This window comes from Colobus angolensis, unplaced genomic scaffold, assembly GCF_000951035.1.
Source record: "Colobus angolensis palliatus isolate OR3802 unplaced genomic scaffold, Cang.pa_1.0 Scaffold247, whole genome shotgun sequence".
NCBI classification, from domain to species: domain Eukaryota; kingdom Metazoa; phylum Chordata; class Mammalia; order Primates; family Cercopithecidae; genus Colobus; species Colobus angolensis.
In genome coordinates this window covers 342948-365882 of record NW_012115677.1, presented here as the reverse complement: position 1 = coordinate 365882, position 22935 = coordinate 342948, and the positions used below count along the sequence as shown (strand labels likewise).

Genomic DNA, 22935 nt, shown 5'->3' with positions numbered 1-22935 from the left:
ACTGGACTATGGGAGTGAAGAGCTGCAACCCTTCTGGGGGCCCAGACCTCGGCACTCCCCAAGCAGAAGCTGTGACACTCCCTTGGGGCTCTGCGGTTGCTGATGTCTCTGAGTTTTTGGGTGCCACTGCATCCCTGTCATTTGAATGCTGGCACCCAGCCACAGAAGCTGCTTGCAGCACACCTAGCCCCACCACAGGCAGAGTTTAGAGCTGCAATGGTTGAGGGATCCAGACTAGGGAGCGAGCTTAGCATGGCCCGCCAGCCAGCCTGGGTAGAGTGAGCCCAGTGGACCCTAGCGAAGCCCAGGCAGAGGTGCCACCTAGTGAAGTGGCACCAAAAGAATCCTGTGTCATTACGACAAGAAAATAAAAGTCTAAATAAAGTGGCAGTAAATTTCTGCAAAAGCAGAACTTAGCATCATTTCCCAATTTTCCTTGAAAATAAAATATTTATTGGTCTCTGATTAATAAAGTAATATATGTATCCTGTAAAAAAAAATCCAAAGCAAGCCAGGTGCAGTGGCTCATGCCTGTAATCCCAACACTTTGGGAGGCCAAAGCGGGCGGATCACAAGGTCAAGAGATCGAGACTATACTGGCCAACATGGTGAAACCCTGTCTCTACTAAAAATATAAAAAATTAGCCGGGTGTGGTGGTGGGCACCTGTAGTCCCAGCTACTCAGAAGGCTGAGGCAGGGGAATCATTTGAACATGGGCCCTGGGAGGGGGAGGTTGCAGTGAGCTGAGATCACACCACTGCACTCCAGCCTGGAGACAGAGTGAGACTCCATCTCAAAAAAAAAAGGTCCAAAGCAATAAAGAACAAAGTGTGAAAATATGTGTGTGTGTGCACATACATGTATTTATACACATGCACATACACATATTGCTACAAAACAACCATAATTTCATTTTAAAGTCTCTGAAAATATATGGAAGCATGGCCCTTATTACCTAACCCAAACTGCCTAACAGGCCTAACCCAGCCTTCCTAAATGGGATAGCTTGAATATTTAAAACATCACTTTACATTTATATTGACCTGTATTATATGCAGAGTGACCTATATGCAGAGTGAACTCTAACCTGGTGATTACTGCATGAAAGATCATTATCAGCCCTATTTTACAGATGAGGAAATTGGGTCTCAGGCCACTTAAGGGATTTGGCCAAGCTCACATTGCTCAGAAACGGCAGAATCAAGACCAAACCCCAGTTTTTCTGGTCTAGGATTCTTTCTGATCTACACAATACCTCCCTGTTGGTCCATCGGCTCCTGTAGAAGCCACCAGAAACCTTCTTGTCAGTCTAGCATATTAAGGAACCAGACTCTACTCTGGCTCTTATCATCACTAGGTCAGTTCTTATTTATTCTGATTATGTATTCTGTCTTCCACTTATCTTACTAATTTCTTCCACTTCAATGGATTTATGGGCAAGAAAGAAGTTCTATTTGGAAACCTATCCATATAATCATCTCATATAGCTAACTAAAAATGTTTTACTTTATATTTTAAGCTTATATCTTATCTTTATTTAATTCAAGACACAGTAGATTTAAAAAGCTACAACAGGAGAAAGGAAACCCCATTTGATAATCCACTCAGGAAACATCAAAAGGAATACAGAAATTTTAAAAAGACGTTAACAATGCTGCTGCTACTAAAGTTTATCTTGAAAGCCTTCAGATACTTATGAGTTCCAGAGTCCCTAAATGCAAAACACAGAAAAAAACTACCAAGTTTATAAGAAGTCATAGCAGATATGAATCAAATCCATCCTTACCTTACATTTTAAAAGTATCAGAATGAAATTTTATTACATATCTTTAAATGAAAGTAAAAGAGGCAAAAATCTTCATACAATATTCCCACCATAATAAAAGTTTCCAAAGAGTTAATACATTAAGTCCTCACTTAATGTTATCAATAGGTTCTTGGAAACTGTGATTTTAAGCAAATTATGTGGAACAAAACTAATTTAACCATAAGCTAACTGATATAAACAAGAGTTCCTACAGTATATTTCTGATTACAAAAACATCATCATAACTTCTAAAGACCCAAAACATTTCTAATATGAAACACTGAAATGAATGCAGAGTATGCATACATTTGAGAAAGGTTAACAGAAACAAGATAACAATTTACCCAGTTTTTAACAAAACAATGAGTACTGTGAGTAGTAGTGGTGATGGGTTAAATTAAGGAATAAGTGTTTGCAAAGTGAAAATTGTTAAAGAGTACTTCCTATTACCATGCAATTTAAAAACAATAACAAACATGCAGGTTCCCTGAGCCCTTTCATACCACATCGTTATTATGCAGTTGTATAATTATCATATGCTTTATAAATTTTTACTTTATCATACACTTTGTAAATTTATAAATTAAAAAAATAATAATATGTTTTCATTATTTCATTCATTTTCCAACATTCTAGTTCACAGTCATAGGTGGCTGGAGCCTAATCCCGCAGCTCAGAGCACAAGGTAGGAACCGACCCTGGGCAGGACACCATCCCATGGCAGGACACACTCACATCCACACCCATACTCACTCATACCAGGACAATTTGGACATGCCAATTAACCTAATGTGCAGTACATCTTTGGGAAGTAGGAAGAACTGGAATACCCAGACAAAACCCATAAAGACATGGGGAGAACATACAAATTCCACACTGACAGTGGCCCCGGTAGGGAATTTTTTTTCTCATCAACATTATAACAAAACAATGTTGAAAGAAACATCATTATTTAAGGACCTGCTGTACTCATCAGTCCACTTAATTGAATGTATGTATCACACAATAAACAACATTTAAAACAAAGGTATCACATTTATTACCTGAAATGTTTATTAACAGATTTCCATTTCTTTCTATCCACATATTAATTTTTTTCTAATAAACTTTCAAATTTAACATCAGAATGCCATTTTGGTAAAAGACATATAAAATTCTGGAGGGAAATAACCAACCATCAACTTGGCAGACAAAAGTACTATTTTATAAAGAGTACTTACATCCTTAAAATAACGCTGTAATAATGAAAGCCTCACGTCATGAACGGCTGCACAGGTATCCCAAGGGTAAATCTGCTCCTCTTCAGTGACTGGCAACTTTTTTGGCTCAACATTGTCACGGCACTGCCCCAAAACTACATTACAGATAAAAGCTCATTAATCAAAAATAATCAATGCCATAGATCTATAACTCAGAAAAGCTGAGTTATTTACCACAAGCAACTCAAATTTTTTCACTATTAGAAATTTTTAAAGACTCCTCAAAAAAGTGGTATTCTAGTTTTCTTCTACAGGCTAAATAAAGCTTCAAATATGCCAATATTTACTTTAAAAAATAACACTGAACTATGATTATAAACTCAAAATGGATGGATGGATGGATTGATGGGTTCCTAAATCTGTCCACTGAAAAAATCTAGATGATATAACTCTCTAGTATTCACAAACTTTATTTCTAAATATACTATTTCTCACTAAAAGGAAGAAGAGATCCATGGAGAAACAGCTGAGTCCAGGGTTGGGGAAAAGTGCAAGGTGACCCCAGAAGGATGTGTGATTAAAAAGAGCAAGTAAGTGTTCAAACACTGAGGGAGCAGATTTATAAGGACCTGGAGTTCTGACTGGTAAAATTTAAGAAAAGTTGAGTATTAAAAATAATAATAATAGTAATAGATAATACAATACGTTCACTGACCCAGGCAAGGAAAATGAAATAAAAGACTAAAAGGGTGAGTAGAGTCTTAATGTATCATCCTATAGATTACCTACTACCTTACCTAAGTGATCAAACTTGATTGGCACCACCAATAATAGGACAAATTGACACAGTGGACCTCCTGATGTAATGCTATTCGAAGGAACATCACCTGTATAATACCCTTGCCAAAACTGTTTGACTTCAATCTAGTAACAAGGGAATAATTACACAAATCCAGATTCTGAGATATTCTATGGAACAACCAACCTGGACTCTGAAACTTTAAAAAGGGGCTAGAGAAACTGTTCTAAATTACAGGAGAATAACAAGAAATGACAATGAAAAACAAGACATGATCTTTTATTCGATTGTGAATCAAGAAATATCTGCTATAAAAATATTACTGACTCTGACCATAAAAAAAGATGTAAGTGGATATGTGTATAAGTTAATCAGCCTGATCAATGGTAAAGTGGCATATATGTTAATTAGCTTGACTTAATCATTCCACAATGTATACATATCAAAATATCATATCACATTTATGTACCCCATAAATATGTACAATTTTTATTTCTCAAGTAAATAAGAAATACAAAAAACATTGCAGGGACAACTGAGAGAATCTGAATATAAACAATATTTGATGTTACTAATGTTACATTTCTTAGGAATGATAATGGTACCATAATTATGTAAAAGAATATCCTTGGGCTGGGTGTGGTGGCTCATGCCTGTAAACCCAGCACTTTGGGAGGCCAAGGTGGACAGATCACTTGAGGCCAGGAGTTCAAGACCAGCCTGGCCAACATGACAAAACCCCATCTCTAATAAAAATACAAAATTTAGCTGGGTATGGTGGTGCATGCCTGTGATCCCAGCTACTTGAGAGGCTGAGGCATGAGAATTGCTTGAGCCTGGGAGGCTGGGGTTGCAGTGAGCTGAGATCGCACCACTGCACTCCAGCCTAAGCAAAAGAGAGGGACTCTGTCTCAAAATATATATAAGAAAATTTTAAAAAAGAGTATCCTTGTTCTTAGGAGTTATAATCTAAAGTATTTATGGATAAAATACCATGATGTGTGCATCAGAAGAGCTGCTCTTTAAAAAGGGAATAATATTAGGTGTATCACTGTGGGCCCTAAGTTTTGGAGGGATTTATAACAGCAACAGAAATAACAGACAAAAGCTGATAGATGCTACCAGCTAAAACATAATTACCATGATGCATAATCCTCTTAATATGCTGCTGCATTCAATTTGCTAGAATTTTGTTGAGAATTTTTGCACGTATATTCGTAAGGGATATTGGTCTACTGTTTTCCTGTGTTATCTTTATCTGGCTTTGGTATCAAAACTAGCCTCATAGAATGAGTTAGGAAGTGTTCACTCCTCTTTATTTTTTGGACAAGTTTGAGAAGCACTGGTGTTAATTCTTTAAATGACTGATATAATTCACCAGTGAAGCCATCTGGTCCTGTGCTTTTCATTGTCAGATTTTTAAAAATTACTGAATCAATCTTTTTATGTGTTATAAATATGTTCAAATTTTTTATTACTTCTTGGGTCCATTTGGTAGTTTGTATATTTCTAGGAAATCATTTATTTAATCCATGTCATATAATTTTTTGGCATAAATTGGTCATAGTATTCTCCTATAGTCCTTTTCATTTCCGTGAGGTCTGTAGTAAAGTCAACAATTTCATTTCCAATTTTAGTTATTTGAATCTTTTTTAATGTATGCATTTACAGCTGTAAATTTCTCCATTTTCACTGCATTCTAAAGGTTTGGGTATGTTGTATTTTCATTTTCCTTCACCTCAAAGTGTTTTCTAATTTCATTTGTAATTTCTTCTTTGGCCCATTGCTTGTTTAAGAGTATGTTGTTTTAGGTTGGGTGCGGTGGCTCACGCCTGTAATCCCAGCACTTTGGGAGGCCTAGGAGGCCGGAACACAAAGTCAGGAGATCGAGATCATCCTGGCTAACACGGTGAAACACCATCTCTACTAAAAATACAAAAAAATTAGCCAGGCATGGTGGCGGGCGCCTGTAGTCCCAGCTACTGGGGAGGCTGAGGCAGAAGAATGGTGTGAACCCGGGAGGCAGAGCTTGCAGTGAGCCGAGACCACGCCACTGCACTCCAGCTTGGGTGACAGAGCGAGACTCCATCTCAAAAAAAAAGTAAAATAAAGAGTATGTTGTTTAATTTCCACATACTTGTGAATTTCCCAGGTTTCTTTTTGTTATTCATAGCTAGTTTCATTCCATTATGACCACAGACAATTTTTTTAATAATTTCAATCTTTTAAAATGTTATTGAGGCTTGTTTTGTGGCCTAACATATGGTCTACCTAGGATAATGTTCCATATACCATTGAGAAAAATATCTATTCCACTGTTCTTGGGTGGAGTGTTCTATGTAAGTCTGTTAGGTCTAGTTGTTTTATAGTGTTGCTCAAGTATTCAGTTTCCTTTCTGATCTTCTGTCTAGTTGTTCTATCAATTAAAGTCTCCAACTATTATTTTAGAAGTATCTATTTCTCCCTTCAGTTCTGTCCATTTTTGCTTCATACATTGGGGGCTCTGTTGTTTGGAGCATATATGTTTATAATATCTTCATGATGGATTGGCTGTTTATCAATATATAATCTCCTTCTTTGTTCTCTTGTTAACAATTCTTAACTTACAGTTTATTTTGTCTTATAGTATAACCACCCCAGCTCTCTTCTGGTTACTATTTGCATGGAATCTCTTCCCATCCTTTCACTTTCAACTTATTGTGTCTCTGGATCTAAAGTGAATCTCTTACAGCATCACATTTTTAAAAATTCATTCTGTCAACCTCTGCCTTTTACCTGAGCAGTTTAATGCATTTATATTTTAAGTAATTACTAACTTCAAAAAAATTAATTAATCCATTTTGCTATTTTCTATTTCTTCTTTAATTGATTACTGCCTTCTTTTGTAATTAATTGACTTTTCTGGTATAAAATTTTGATTCCCTTCTCTTTTCTTGTGTGTGTGTGTGTGTGTGTGTGTGTGTGTGTGTGTAACTTTTTTTTATAGTGTTTACCCTGGGGATTAGAATTAACATCTTCACTTTGTAACAATCAAATTTAAGTATCTACTTTATTTCAGAAGTATACAAAAACTGCTCCATCCCCCTTCATGTTTTTATCTCAATGCCTACATTCTTCCACAAACAAGAACATTATTATTTGGTTCACAAATCTAGATATGCAGTTCTATCCAGATTTGCTTTCTTGTTATTATATATATTTTTGAAGTGCTATCACGACTAACTTTGCACTTTCTGAATCTTTGCAACTTTAGACTTTCTGAATCTTTGCAAAGAATGTAGGGTTTAGTAAAAGGAAAAGACTATATAATATTGTATTCTTCTCCTATGGAGAACTGAAGCTCCCCAGATCAGTAATGCTTACAACAGGCATTCTGAGCAATAGTGAGATGGCACATAAATTAATATCTTTCTATGTAGATAAATGTACTTAGAGGCCCTTAATTTGAGCAGTGTTTTGAAGGGTTTCTAATCAAAAGTCTATAATTTAGCACAAATCAAATATAAAAATAAAGAGATAAAAGCACGAGACTTTTAATACATGGTTTGAAGAACATGGCAATAAAGTATCAGTGAACACTAAAAAGATCCAGAACAATAAGCACACCTAGCATCCAGACTTTTGTCTCTAAATACCATTTCCCACTAAAAAGAAACTAATGCTTCTTTGAGAGACTGCTGATTTCAGGGCAGGAAATGTGTAAGATAAATTTATTGTAACTAGCCACACCAAAAAATTTAGAAAGACCCAAGGCTACTCTAGGCTCGTGTCAAAAGAACTCAGGAGACAATTCGAATAAGCTCTCAGTGAACAAAGATGGAAGAACATGAGCATCAACAAGAAAGTAACTACAGAGTTATGAACAGAGTTCATAATGATTAAAAACAGAGTTCATCAATGATACCTAAAAGTACTAATTATCTTTAGAAAATGATTTTTAAACCCCACTATCTCAATATTTGAGCACCTGTAAATAAAAGGAAAGAATACTGTGTCTACCCTGCCTTTCCTGCGCAATCTGTATCTCAGAGTAACAAAAAAAAAGGTGACGAAGTAAAATTTCTTTTATGGAAGTATATGTCAGCTAATAAACAACAACCAAAAAAAAACATGAAAGAGATTTGTAATCTCTGATCACCTGATGGATTTAGGCAGTAATCATCATTTGCTACTAATCTCACTGAGAGAAAACAGAGGGAACAGAGGAATATGTTAAACAACACAGCAACATTCAGAAAAATCCAAATTGGTTTTCAATGATCCAATTTCTTTAAAAAAGTAAAATGATGGGAGGAGGGGGTAAAGATAGAGGGAGAGTGGATCTATTAATTAAAAGACCACAAAGGAACACTACAACTATAAATAAATTAAGCTAAATAAATAAATAAATAGAGACAATGGGGAAATTTTAAACACTGACTGGATGTTTGATGATATTGGAGAATGTATTTAGGACTGACTGTGGTTATGTTTAAAAAACAAGACCTTTCTTTTTAACAGAAACACTGAAATTTTTACAGATGAAATTATACAATGTCTGAAATCTGCTTTGAAATAATTCTAATAAGGAGGGAACAAATGAAATAAGATTAGCCAGAAATTAATCACTGTTGAAGATAAATGGGGACATGTGGGTTCACTTTGCACATCTCTTTAGCAAACTGTTAAAAATTTTCCATATTCAAATCTAAAAAGAAAAGAGAAGAAATGAATCAAAATAAATAAGCCCAGAGAAAAAAAGGAGAAAGTATCCATGGGTGGATAAGGCTCAGATGGTAAAGAAGGAAACAGCTACACAATTCACCTGGTATACTAAAATCATTCCTGAGATTTAATACTCTTTAATGTCAGTTTCTTTTTTTTTTTTTTTTAATTTTTTTTAAGATAGGGTCTTACTCCATCACCCAGGCTAGAGTGCAGTGGTGCAATCTCAGCTCACTGCAGCCTCGACCTCTTGGTCTCAGGCAATCCTCCCACCTTGGCCTCCTGAGTAGCTGGGACCACAGGTGCACGTCACCACTCCTGTTTAATTTTACTTTTTGTAGAGACAGGGTCTTACTGTGTTGCCCAGGCTGGTCTTGAACTCCTAGACTCAAGCAATCCTCCAGCCTTGGCTTCCCAAAGTGCTGGAATTACAGGTGTGAACCACTGTGTCCTGGCAATATTAGTTGCTTATTTTTTTTCCTTCTATCTCTAAGGGATAACGCAGCTACAGTATAGTGGAACTGTCTAATATATATTTGTCTAGCTAGCGTATACAACTGTTTAAAAGAGACTTTAAAAACTAACAGACCAAATAAACTTAAAAATATAAAATAATGAACAAATAAAAGCTTAAAACAAAAACATAAGTTGCAATGGAGCAGGGATTTTGTTTTGTTTCTTACTAGAACAGTGCCTGGCACCTAGGTGCTCAATAAATATCTATGAAATAAATTAATAAATAAAACAAATCATTAAGTTGATAACTATACAGTATTTAGTCAAAAAGTTGAAAGTCAATTGGCAATAATCTAATAAACTGCTTTCCTAAGAGTAGTAGAAAGGAAAAGAAGCTGTAAAAGTAGTTAATACTTCCACACATTTCCCTTTCAGTAAGCATTTCTGATTTTGACAGCTCTACTTCAATGTCCCACTAAATCAGGGTTTCCCAAATCAATTCATTTTAGGCAAGAAGAGTAACAGAACAAACGAATTTACTAGGCACCATATTGGATTCTTTTTGCTTATATTACATTACTTAACCAACACAAAAATCTTCTAAAGTCAAGAAAATAAGATATTTGGCCACAGTAAGTAAAGCAATACCATATTTGAATTCAGAGGAGTTTATAATATCTAACTCTTTCCACTTTACCATACGAATTCAGAGAGTTAACAACCTAGGAAAATATCCTCTGGAGAAATATGTAAGAATTTTATTTTCTCTTTATTTTACACATACTCCTGTTGGAAAGGATTAAATTCATCGCAACTAGATTGTGTAAGATTATCACTACCCTCAAAAATACTTCATTACAGAAGACAATGGACACCATTCAGATGAATCCTTCAAACTTTTAAAATTATGGGTTTTATAATTTATAATAAAATTACATAGTTTAAAACTACAGACTGGTAAACATACCATTTCATAGACTGAACAAATAAAGGCCAAGCTGTCTAAATATGTCTTGTGTAATTAAAAACTAACAATATTTATGGGCTAAAGAGTTTTCCAGATCTTAGAAAAAAATTTTTTTTTTTTTTTGGAGACAAGAGTCTCACTCTGTCACCCAGGCTGGAGTGCAGTGGTACAATCTCAGCTCACTGTAACCTCCACCTCCCGGGTTCCAACAATTCTCCTGCCTCAGCCTCCCGAGTAGCTGGGATTACAGGTACCTGCCACCACACCTGCCAATATTTTATATTTTTTTAGTAGAGATGGGGTTTCGCCATGTTGGCCAGGCTAGTATTGAACTCCTGACCTCAGGTGATCTGCCCACTTCAGCCTCCCAAAGTGCTGGGATTATAGATGTGAGGCACCACACCCGGCCAGAACAATTATAATTACCAAGAAAGCTGAATGCAGTTATTGGACACCTAGCATTTAAAGAAAAAAATTGTGTCACCATATAGCAAGATCTTTGTTAAGAGTTTCTTCTAACACTCATGTCCAGGAAAGTAAGATATAACCAGATAAAGAATCTTTGTTATTCAGATCTAAATCGATCCTTGCTATGAAGGATCTAAACTGACCCTTGCCTAGTTATAAGTAAACAAAGATATCATTTTCATTTAATACAGATATTTATGAATCTGTTGTATATACTTCGGCTCTAAAATGTTCCCATGAAAAAATTACTTTGACTTTACCTGAGGATGCTTGTAACAGTACAACTAATCCAGTAGGTCGGTCTTCAGAGGAGGGGCCACTCTGTCCACAAATAACACAGTCATATACTGCCTCGGAAACCTGTGGTTCTGCCGTGGTGATCTCCATAGGTATATCATTCTCAGGAGAATCTGAGGGAAAAAAGTTACGTCTCTTCAATTCCTTAGGAGGAAAATCTCTCTTCAATGAAAGTGTGAGGGAAAAATCAAGTTCAAACAATTTTTAGCTTCAATACCAACAAAGTATATAGTAATAACACTGTGGAAAAAATTACCTTACTCAAATAAAATATTTAGACAGATAAAATAACGCAAAGACTTTAATAATGAAAGATTTAAACTAAAATATGGTTAAATATACTTCTAATGTTGTATCATTCAAATATAAAATAGATACAGAAAACACAGAGGCAAAGATATTTGTATCAAAAGATAAATATTTTAAAATAACATGTTACAGAAAGAAGGGAGATGTTCGTTTTAATCTTCCTTGAGGCACCTAAGGGGATATTCACAACAACATGACAGCTCTTGGGAAAATATGGTAGTATTTACTAGAATATAAAAGAGAAAAAAACTATTTCTTTCTCACTCTCAATTCTAGTGATTGTATCTCAGAAATAGTAGCTATCAGTATGTTTTTTTGTGTAGAGAAATCATAAAGATATGACCATATTATATAAGAATAAAGCAGAACTCATTGAAAATAGCAATAATCCTCTGGTGATATAATGTTATTAATAGCAAAAAATAAAATATTGAGCTAATAATTATTTACAGATAAAGACACTTATATTCATGAAGATAAGTGATGCTGCCACTGGTGACAAAGAAATGGGTGGAAGAGACTGGGAAGAACTGGGAAGCAGAAGTTGCTTAATGAAATGTTTAAAAGATGGAGGCACATCTAAGTAAATATGTAAAAATATATGTCAGAAATAAGAAAAGAAAAATGTCAAGTTCAGGTATTTTAAAATAAGAATTCATGCAGCTATACATACCTCTGATATTTATGAAGAATGACTGAGAGGAAAAGGGACAGTAACTTAAAATAGAACTTTGGGTAATGCCTAGTATTAACGGAAATAAAAAGATGCCACCAAAGAAACTAGCAAAAAACAAAAACAAAAACAGTGCCTGAATAGAATCAAACCAAAAAGCACAATGTCTATGAAAATACATTAGTAGGTCAAAATGAAAAGAAGATTTCAAAAGAAAAAAGTACCAGAGGCCATTAAGAATTGATATAAGGCCAGGCACCATAGCTCATGCCTATAATCCCAGCACTTTGGGAGGCTGAGGCGGGTGGATCACCTGAGGTCAGGAGTTTGAGACCAAGCCTGACCAACATGGTGAAACCCCATCTCTACTAAAAATACAAAAAATTAGCCAGGCGTGGTGGCGGGCACCTGTAATCCTGGCTACTTGGAAGGCTAAGGCAGGAGAATCACTTGAACCCAGGAGGCGGAGGCTGCAGTTAGCTGAGATCACACCACTGCACTCCAGCCTGGGTAACGAGAGTGAAACTATGTCTCAGAAAAAAAAAAAGGAAGGAAAGGGAAAGGGAAGGAAAGGAAAGGAAGAAAAGGAAGAAGAAAAGAAAAGGAAAAGGAAAGAGTTGATATGAGATTACTTCGGGTTTTAGGGAGAAAAGAGAAGAGAAAACCATACAGAAAAAAAGAAATGTGTCTGTTCTTAAGTGCAAAGGAGAACACAGAGATACCTGACAAAGTACAGTGAAATAACTCAGTCTCGTGTTAAATGCCAAAGAAATACAATTTCATTAACCCTACCTCATACACAAAGATCTTTTTTTTTTTTTTTTTTTAATAAGTCTTGGTACAATCGACTTGAAAACCTCCAGGAAACCCTGATGCCAACACACATTATCCAAGATTTTGCTAAGTTATCTTTTCTAGTTTTTAAAACAAACTTCAATGACAATCTTCAATGGTGATACAGTACCAATGGCATGAAAATAAAATAGGTGACCTCATTTTTACGGAGAGTACTTTTTATTTGAAGTCTGACTTTAAAAATTACAGACACCAATGTCCCTTTTTTTCTTCAAGAAACTAAGATCACGGTTTATTTCTGAAAAGAGGAGGAAAAGTCACAGCTTTTTATATCCTATGTTGAATTAAAATGTTATTGGTAATATATGGTTGATTCTATCATTCCAGTATCAAATTTTGACATGTTTAGTAAGATTTAAAAAGGATCTGTGTCCAAATTAAATGCTGTATTTAAATGTGATTATTGTTTCTCACTTATCCGTGAGATATGAAAAAATAAAGAACCTATTCTGAAAGAAGTCAGGCCCCAAAAAAGTACATATTGTGTGTAAATGGTTAAAGAACAAAAGCATGAAAAACTAATATACAGAGTCACGAGTAACGACACAGGTTACTCTTGGAAGAAGCAGTGACAGAAAGAAACTATGAAGGGAGCTTATGGGATGCTAGTAATTTTTACTTCTCAATTTTGATGCTGGTTTCTCAATCGGGATTCGGTTATACAGTTACAATCTGTTTGTTAAAACTCAAAGAGCTCTAAAGTCCTGAAACATGCATTATGAGTATATTTCAATAAAAAGGTTTCTTTTAAAAACCCCTACTCTAAATGAGTAACTTGGTATATTCTGTAACAAGTATTATAATAAAGGTACTTAATGCACACATCAATATCTGCACGTATTTTCCACACCAAAAAAAACTAAATGATATGTCATGCAAATTGATGCAATGAAGAGATTACAATGATTTACAATCTAGGTAAACTAAATGAATAAAATATGCAAAACAGAGAGTAATAGTAAAAAATGACAAATCCAAGTGTTATTAGAGACTAATAATGAAAATAGTCTTGCTACCAAATAACCCTGGAATTAAGTTCTACTTTCACTTTCAATTCAATTCAAATCAAGAGGGTTTCTGTATAAAATTCACACTTGCCCTTTTAGAACAGAAGTACTACTTAAATTACCATACTTGATATTATTACAATAAACACAAAAAAAGATAACTAAAGCAATAGTTAATTCATCTGTTTGGTTTTACATGAACAGAAGAGAATCTATCTGAATGAAGCAGTTGATTCTTCTGAATGCTATTTCACTTAGCCAAATGACCACAAGATGGCCCCAATTCTCCACTCCTCCCTGTATCCATGCTCTTGACAATGTGATACTGTAATTCCTCCCATCAAGACAGAGTTTATTTCCCCACTCCTTGAATATCAGCTGGTCTTGACTTGTTTCAACGAAGAGAATGTGGAGGATGGGCACAGTGGCTCACACCTATAATCCCAGCACTTTTGGGAGGCCGAGGCAGGTGGATTGCCAGCGGGCCAGGAGCTCAAGACAAGCCTGGACAACATGGCGAAACCCCATCTCTACTAAAAATACAAAAATTAGCTGGGTGTGGTGACGCACGCCTGTAATCCCAGCTACTCAGGAGGCTGAGGCAGGAGAATCGCTTGAACTTGGGAGGCAGAGGCTGCAGTGAGCCAAGATCATGCCACCATACTACAGCCTGGGTGACAGAATGAGTGAGACTTCATCTCAAAAAAAAAAAAAGGAGAGAGAATGTGGCAAAAACAACAATATGCCTTCCAAGACTAGGCCCCAGGTGATCTTGCATAGTTTGTCTCTCTTGCTCTTGCTCTCACTCTCTCTCAACTCCATCTTGCATACTTTCTCTCTCTTGTCCTTACTCTCTCGACTCCACCACCTCCATGAGAGTAAGTCCAGGTGGGCTACCTTGCCAGAGGAGGAGAGACCAAATGGAACACAGATAAGCTGTCTCACCAGCTCATGGCAGACCCCTGTTAACTAATCAGCAGATCACAGACCCACAACTCAGCCCACGGGTCTGTGGATGATGAGATCAGCTAAGCCTTCTCCAGAAAAGTTTGATTCACAACAGAACCACTGAGTCTACTCATTGACTCATGAAAACTAACTAGAGGTTGTTGTTTTAAGTCCCTAAATTTTGGGGGACAACTAGTTACACAACAATTGCTAACTAATAATTCTACTGCATGTTAATTATAATATAGAAACTTTCAAAAGAATTGAAGTACTTTGCCTTACCAAGATGAGTCATGAAAACTAATGTTTAAAGTGATAAAGGTATTTCCGTTCAGAAAATTTTCTAGTCTAATGAATTTAAAAAATCATTTTCCAAAATGATTTTTATCTTTAATATCTACTTATTTTACAACCATTAATTTCAACATCATCAGAGTGAAAAGCCTCCACATTCACAAATACCACAGTTCTACTTCAAGAGTTTACATTGTCACCTAAAATTTTCTGTTCTAATATTTGTTAAAAATACTTAGAGCCTATTTTAATATAAAATTAATCTTTAATTACAAAATAGCCTTTCCTTTATTCTTAACATTTATATTTATAAATTAAACTAAAATAAGTATGTATAGAACAATCAAAACTCTTCTGGCTTCATGTTTTGCTTTCATGTTTGTGGGGTTTTGTGGCTGAATGGAAGGATGGGTAAATGATATAGGGATGATGTATTTGGTGCCCTCAAAATCATGTGAAATACGTTTTTATTTGAAAGAGGAATAAGCAACTGCAAAACACAAGTGCAAAGAGTAAGGTGTGGTTTGCAGCCCAGAGGCAGGCACAGAGAATTTTTATTGCATAAATCCAAAATTTTAAATTTTTAACACAATTTAATTTTTAAAAACAACTGAGAAGTACTTGCTACTAACCTAGCAGGTGAGCTAATATTCATAAATTAAGCACACTACTAGAGTTCACTGATTTCTGCTAAGAAGTCTGACTTCCCTCAGATAAGTGCCAATATTGCAAAACTCCCACTGCACAAAATCATTACTTTTGATAAGGATGTACAGTATTACCTTCAGTCGGTCATCATTCTTATTATCTTTCTTGCTTTCCTCTTTTTGTAGTTGGTGTATAGAGAGAGTATTCGCATTCTTTTTTAAAAAATAATCTTCCCGTTTTAGAATAGTTTTAGACTTGCAGATACTAGAGTTTTGAAGATACTACAGAGAATTCCCATGTACCCCACACACAGTTTCACCTTAAACTTCACATTAGCATGGTATGACTGTTAGAATTAATGAATATATATTATTTATTTTTATTAATACAATATTGACAAATTAACTAAAGTTCAATTTTTTTCAGATTTCCTTCATTTTCATCCAATGTTCTTTTTCCATCCCAGGATGCCACACTACATTTAGTTGTTAAGTTTCCTTAGGTTCTTCTTAGCATGACAGTTTCTCAGACTTTCTTTGTTTCCTTGCTTTGATGACCTTGACAGTTTTGAGGAGTACTGTCCAGGTATTTGCATAATAGTCCTCAATTATGATTTGTCTTATGTTTTTCTCATGATTAGTCTAAGGTTATCAATTTTAGAGAGGAAGACCAGAGAAGCATCATTCTCATCACATCATATGAAGGTACATACTATTAACATGAATTACCACTGCTAACGCTGACCTTGATCACCTTGTTAAGATGTTTCCCAAGTTCTCTACTGTAAAATTACTCTTTCCCCTCTTTCCACATAAAGAAGCCATTACATGCAGCTCACACTTAAGGAGTGGGGAGTTATATTCCACCTCCTTGAGGGTAAAGGCTCTACATAAAATACTTGGTATTCTTCCGCATAGGAAACTTCTCTATGCGACCTTATTTATTTATTCATTCATTTATACTAGTATATACTGATTGATATTTCTTTTATACTCAGCGTTATAATGCTTTATACTTTATTTTGTTGCTCAAATTGTTCCAGCTTTGGCCACTGGAATGTCTCAGTTGGCTCCTGTGCACCTTGACATAGCCCCAGCCCATATCATCACTAGAGGGGGTGGGGGCTGTTTGTTTTTGAGTACCCCTCTACTTTCTGGCCCTATGAGATACACCAGATTCACCCTGCACGTCCCAGTTCTTAAAAATCAGCCATTTCTCCAAGGACCCTAGTTCCTCTTTTCAGCAAGGGAGGAGGGGACTGTATTAGAAACCAAGACCTGGGCAATGGGTGTGTATGTACCTGGGAAATATCTATGAATACATACTAATATAAATGAACGAATAAATAAACAAAGGAACACAGATAAAGTTTCCTAAGCAGAAGAATACCAAATATTTTATGTAGTGCCTTTACCCTCACGAGGAGGTGGAATATAACTCCCCAACCCAGTTTCTACTGGAATGTCCTTGCTTCTAGGCCCTTTCAGCTGACAAAACAAGGGACTATGTGTCTGTACACTAACTCACGCATACGCATATGCCTATATTTATACATATATAATTCCATCTTTATCTAGAGCTGTCTAAACATGAGTTCATACTAATGTCTCTAACTCTAATCCATTATTATCACATGAATCATTCAAGCCTTCTCCTCTTATCTGTAACTTCTTACTCCAACAGTGAGAAATCCAGCTCTCATCATCTGCCATTCATTTACTTAATTGTTCAATCTCAGTATATACGTACAGTGGTTTCAGAATTGTTAACTCATGATGCCATGGAGAAACTTTTTCCACTGGTTATACACAGTTCCTTTTGCCTTTAGTCTTATAGACGCTATTTATTTCCAAAGTTAGGTAGCTAGCACCTTTCCCCCTACCCTTTTCAGAGTGGTTGTTTCATACATTTGCAATACAGTTAGATTCTCCTGTCATAGTCTGCATTCCATCCTGGAATCACCCCATCTCCTAAACGATTTTTTAAAATATACATACTTTAAAGATTCACTCTTTCTGCTATAAAGTTCTAAGGGTTTTAACAGCATTACGTATCCAAGTTTACTGTATCACACAGAATAATTTCAATGCTCTAAAAAAACTCCCATGTTTCATTTATTCACCTGTACCTCAACCCTGACAACTAGTGATCTATTTACTGTCTCTATAGTTTTACATTTTCTAGAATGCCATATAACTGGGAACACAGTATGTAACATTTTCAGATTGGCTACTTTCACTAAGTGGTATGTATTTAAGATTCACTCATGTCTTCATGTGGCTTAACAGTTCATTCCTTTTTATTGCTGGACAGTATTTCATTATATGGATGTGCCACAGTTTCTTTATCCATTCATCTATGGAAGGACATCTTAGCTGCTTCCAATTCTGAGCAATTATAAACAAAGCTGCTAGAAAAATAAGTATGAAGGCAGGGCATGCCTGTAATTACAGGTGGCGCATGCCTGTAATCCCAGCACTTTGGGAGGCCGAGGCGGGCGGATCACGAGGTCAGGAGATGGAGACCATCCTGGTGAACACGGTGAAACCCCGTCTCTACTAAAAATACAAAAAAAATTAGCCGGGCGAGGTGGCGGGCGCCTGTAGTCCCAGCTACTCGGGAGGCTGAGGCAGGAGAATGGCGTAAACCCAGGAGGCGGAGCTTGCAGTGAGCTGAGATCTGGCCACTGCACTCCAGTCCGGGCGACAGAGCGAGACTCCGCCTCAAAAATAAATAAATAAATAAATAAATAAATAAAATAAATAGATGAATATTTAAGAGCACAAGTGACGGATCATATGGTAAGATTAAGCTTAGCTTCACAGGAAAATGCCAAACTTTTCCAAAGCAGCTGTACCATTCTGAATTCCAACCAGCAATGAATGAGAGTTCCCACTGCTCTGCATTCTCACAAAAAATTGGTAGTGTCAGATTTCTGAATTTAGCCATAGTCATGTAATGGTATCTCACTGTTGTTTTACTCTGCATTTCCCTAATGACGAATGACGCTGAGCATCTTCACTTATTTGCCATTCTAGAATCTTCTTTGTAAGGTGTCTATTCAGATCTTTTGCTCATTTTAAAAGCTAGGCTATTTGTTTTCTTATTGTTGAATTATTTCTATGTTTTGAATACCAGTCTTTTATCAGATATGTGTTTTGCAAATATCTCCTCTCAGTCTGCGGCACACCATTTCATTCTCTTAACAGTACAATACCTCCTGGGGAACTGATGCCCTGGCTGAGCTACAGAGCCTAGGGCTAGGCTGATACAACACCCCTCATCCCAGGAAAACAGAGCAGTGGCTGAGCTGAGACACTCCTCCATACAGGCCAAAAAACTCTAGTAATTTGCTTCCCTGGAATTAGACTAGCCCCTAGAGTCTGAGCTGCTGAGACACCCTTCTCTATGGGAAGTGGACTCCCTGCTGTGCTGCTCCATAACCCTCAAGGGCCCAAATGACATCTGTATTTGGCCATTCTGACATACTTGCTGACACTGCACCTGGGATCACAGAGTCTGGGATACTGCCAAGTCCCACCATCATAGTCTAGAGTCACCATTATACAATGCTACATCCCCAGGGACCTGGCTGCCACTAAGCCCTACTGGCTCAGACTCCCGAATAGTGGCTATACCCCGCATCCTGGGCTCAAACCTCAGGAGCACCCTTTCTTCCCCAGAGGCAAGATATGACCTGTTTCCCAGGGGTAAACAACCCAACTCCCTGAATCCAAGCTGCTAGAAGGTGCCTCAGAGTCACACACAGATCCTGTCTCTGTGGCAACCTAAATCTACCCCTACCACAGAAAGCAAAATGGCATGCCAAGACCCAAGTGCCATAATAGGTTCATGAGACCCAGGCCCCACAGCCCCTTCAAGCACCTGCACCTGGAACCCAGCACTGCTACTGGCACTCATAGGCCATGAAAGACATGACACCAAGAGGGATCCCCTTGGGTAAGTCTCCCCACTGTGGAGAAAATGAGAATAGGAGGAGCCCAAAAGTCCTTGCCACCAAGGACATTAACAGCCTGTGTCACCACTGCTGCTACCACAAACTTCTATAGCCTAGGCCACAGTTATTGCTGATATTGAACACCACCAGAGAAGCTGCATGGAAGTTACACTGCTATACACACCCAGAAACAGAGTCACAACATCTTTCCTAGCCAGCACACTAAGACTCAACTGCAGGTGAATCACTCTCTACAAAAGCCACTCTAGGAAGTTCAGAAGACACAATTCCACAAGATGTATAGATATCAATGCAATGACACAAGAAACATGAAAAAGCAAGGAAATATGACATGACAAAACGAACTGATGGCTAATACTAGGTGTCAGTTTGACTGCATTGAGGGATGCCTAGATGGCTGGTGGAACATCGTTTCTGGGTGTGTCTGTGAGGGTTTTCCAGAGGAGAATGACATGTGAGTCAGTGAATGAAAGAGGAACATCTCACTCATTGTGGGCAAGCACTATCCAATAAACTGTGGGTAAAGCTAGAACAAAGCAGGCAGAAGAGTGATATTCAGCTTGCTTGACTTCCTCTCTCCCTCTCTCCCTCTTCCAGAGCAGAACACCTTTTCTCCTCCTGCCCTTGGACATTTGACACCAGGTTATTTGCCCTTTGGGACCTGTAACAAAGGCCTCTTGGGGGTTTTCAGGCCTTCAGTCTCAGACCGGGTACTGTATTTTCAGCTTCCCTGGTTTTGAGGGTTTTAGACTTGGAATGAACCATGGTACTAGCTTTTCTCATCCCCGAGCTTGCAGATGGCCTATCATGGGATGTCACCTTTATAATTATATAAGCCAAATCTCCCTAGTTAACTCCCTTTCATGTATACATATCCTACCATTTCTGTCTCTCTGGAAAAACCTAACATAGATTTTGAACTTCATCTCTCCCTAGTAACAGACCCAAATGAAAAGGAAATCAACAAATTGCCAGAAAAAAAATTCGAAAGACGAATCTTAAGGAAACTCAATTAGATACAAGAAAATACAGATAGATAATTCAATAGAATCAGGAAAATTTCTTATGCATAAGAAATTCAACAAAGAGATAGATATCATGAGAAAGAACCAAACAAAAATCCGAAAGAGTTGAACCAAACAAACAGCTGAATAAATAAAACAAAAATACCATACAGAGCTTCAACAGCAGACTATAGAAAAAGGAATCTCTGAACATGAAGATAAGTCATTTAAAATTACTTGAGGGGGAAAAGAATGTAAGAGGGAAGAAAGCCTACAAGATTTATGGAACGCCATAAGTGAACAAAGAAGAAGAGATAAAAAATGGCATAGAAAACTAGTAATACCTGAAAAATTCCCAAGTCTGGAAGAAATATGGACATCTAGATCCAAGAAGCTCAAAAGTTCTCAAATAGATTAGACTCAAAAATGTCCTCCCCAAGGCAATCACAGTCAGATTGTAAAAAGCGAAAGACAAAAAGACAATTCTAAAAACAGCAAGAGAAAAGCATCAAGTTACATATAAGGGAATCCCCATTAGACTAAGAACAGATTTCTCAGCAAAAACCTTATAGGCCAGTAAAAAATAGTTATTTTCAAAGTTTTGAAATTTTGAAAGAAAACAATTGCCAACCAAAAATACTACACAGCAAAGCTATCCTACAGAAATAATGGAGAAATAAAGTCTCTCTTAGACAAGGAGAAACTGAGAGAATTCATCACCACTAGATCAAACTTACAAGAAATGCTCAGGAGAGTACTACGTGTGGAAACAAAAACGCAATAATCACCACCATGAAAAAGTGAAAATATATAAAACTCACTGGCAGACCAGATACACACAGCAGAAATTTTAAAAAATCAAATGTTATCACTGCAGAAAATCACCAAAACGCAATGATAAACAGTAAGAGAGAAGAAAGGAACAAAGGATACACAAAACAATCAGAAAACAATTAACAACAAAAAAAAGTCCTCATCTATTACTAATAACCTTGAATGTAAACAAATTAAATTCCCCACTTAAAACATACACACTGCCTGTATGGATTTTTTTTTAAAAAAAAAAAGGACCCAACTACATGCTCCCTACAAGAAATTCACTTTGCCAGTAAAAACACATATAAACTGAAAGTAAAGGAATTAAAAAAAAAAAAAACCTCATGCAAATGAAAAACAAAAGCAAGCAGATAAAACAGGCTTTATGTCCAAAACTGTAGAAAGAGAAAAAAGATGAATATTATATAATGATAAAGAGATCAATTCAAAAAGAGAAAATATATATATGTATATTTTTAATTGCAGATCTAGATATACAGGTCTGGATTGGGGGTCCCAATTCTGAATTCCTTTTTGTTTGTTTTTTTAGAGACAGAGTCTTGCCGCTCTGTTGCCTAGGCTGGAGTGAAGTGGCTATTCACAGATACAATCATAGCATACTGCAGTCTTAAACTCCTAGCCTCATGTGATCCTCCCATCTCAGCCTCCTGGGTAGCTGAGACTACAGACACAAGGTACCATACCCAGACAAGAGGATACAACAATTCTAAATATATATGCACTCAATGCCAGAGTACCCAAATATACCAAGCAAATATTAGATCTCAAGAAAGAGATAGACTCCAATACAATAATGGTTACAACAGCCCACTCTCATTACTAGACAAATCATCTAAACAGAAAATCAACGAAGAAACACTGAATTTAAACTACACTTTAAGCCAAATAGACCTAACAGACTTTTACAGAACATTTCAACAAAAGCAGCAGAATACACATTCTTTTCATTAGCACATAGAACATTTTCCAGGATAGATCACATGTTAGGCCAAAAAACAAGTCACAACAAACTTAAAGGAATTTAAATCAAATTAAGTATATTTTCTGATCACAATTGAATACAACTGGAAATTAATAACAAGAGGAACTTTTGAAACTGTACAAATACACGGAAATTAAATAACATGTTCCTGAACAACCAATGGATCAACGAAGAAATTAAGAGGGAATTTTTGTTGTTGTTGCTTTTTGGAGACAAGGTCTCACTCTGTCGTCCAAGCTGGAGTACAGTGGCATGATCTCTGTTCACTGCAACCTCTACCTCCTGGACTCAAGCAATCCTCCCACCTCAGCCTCTCAGGTAGCTGGACTACAGGCATGCACCACCACACCAGGCTAATTTTTGTATTTTGGTGTTTTGCCATGTTGTGCAGGCTGGTTCTGAACTCCCAGGCTAAAGCAATCCACCTGCTTGGCCTCCCAAAGTGCTGGAATTACAGGCATAAGCCACCATGCCCAGCCTTAAGAAGGAAATTTAAGTTTCTTGAAACAAATGAAAATAGAAACACAACATACCAAAACCTCTAGGATACAGCAAAAGTAGAATTAAAAGGAAAGTTATAGCAATAAACACCTACATTGAAAAAGTAGAAAGATTTCAAATAAACAACCTAATGATGTATCTCAAGGAACCAGAAATGCAAAAATAAACCAAACCTAAAATTAGCAAGAGGAAGGAAATAA

General features: G+C 36.6%; 1 protein-coding gene across 1 annotated transcript in view; it reads right to left on the bottom strand.

The window, feature by feature from the left end:
- The window catches only part of UBR3 (ubiquitin protein ligase E3 component n-recognin 3 (putative)), a gene marked incomplete at its 5' end in the record, with an annotated part of 276638 nt that overhangs the window by 101064 nt on the left and 152639 nt on the right, over window positions 1-22935 (bottom strand). Inside the window, 2 exons of the mRNA XM_011945970.1 lie at window positions 3029-3162; window positions 10662-10811. Of these exons, the coding sequence (XP_011801360.1) occupies window positions 3029-3162; window positions 10662-10811 (284 nt within the window). The remainder of the gene's footprint in view (window positions 1-3028; window positions 3163-10661; window positions 10812-22935) is intronic.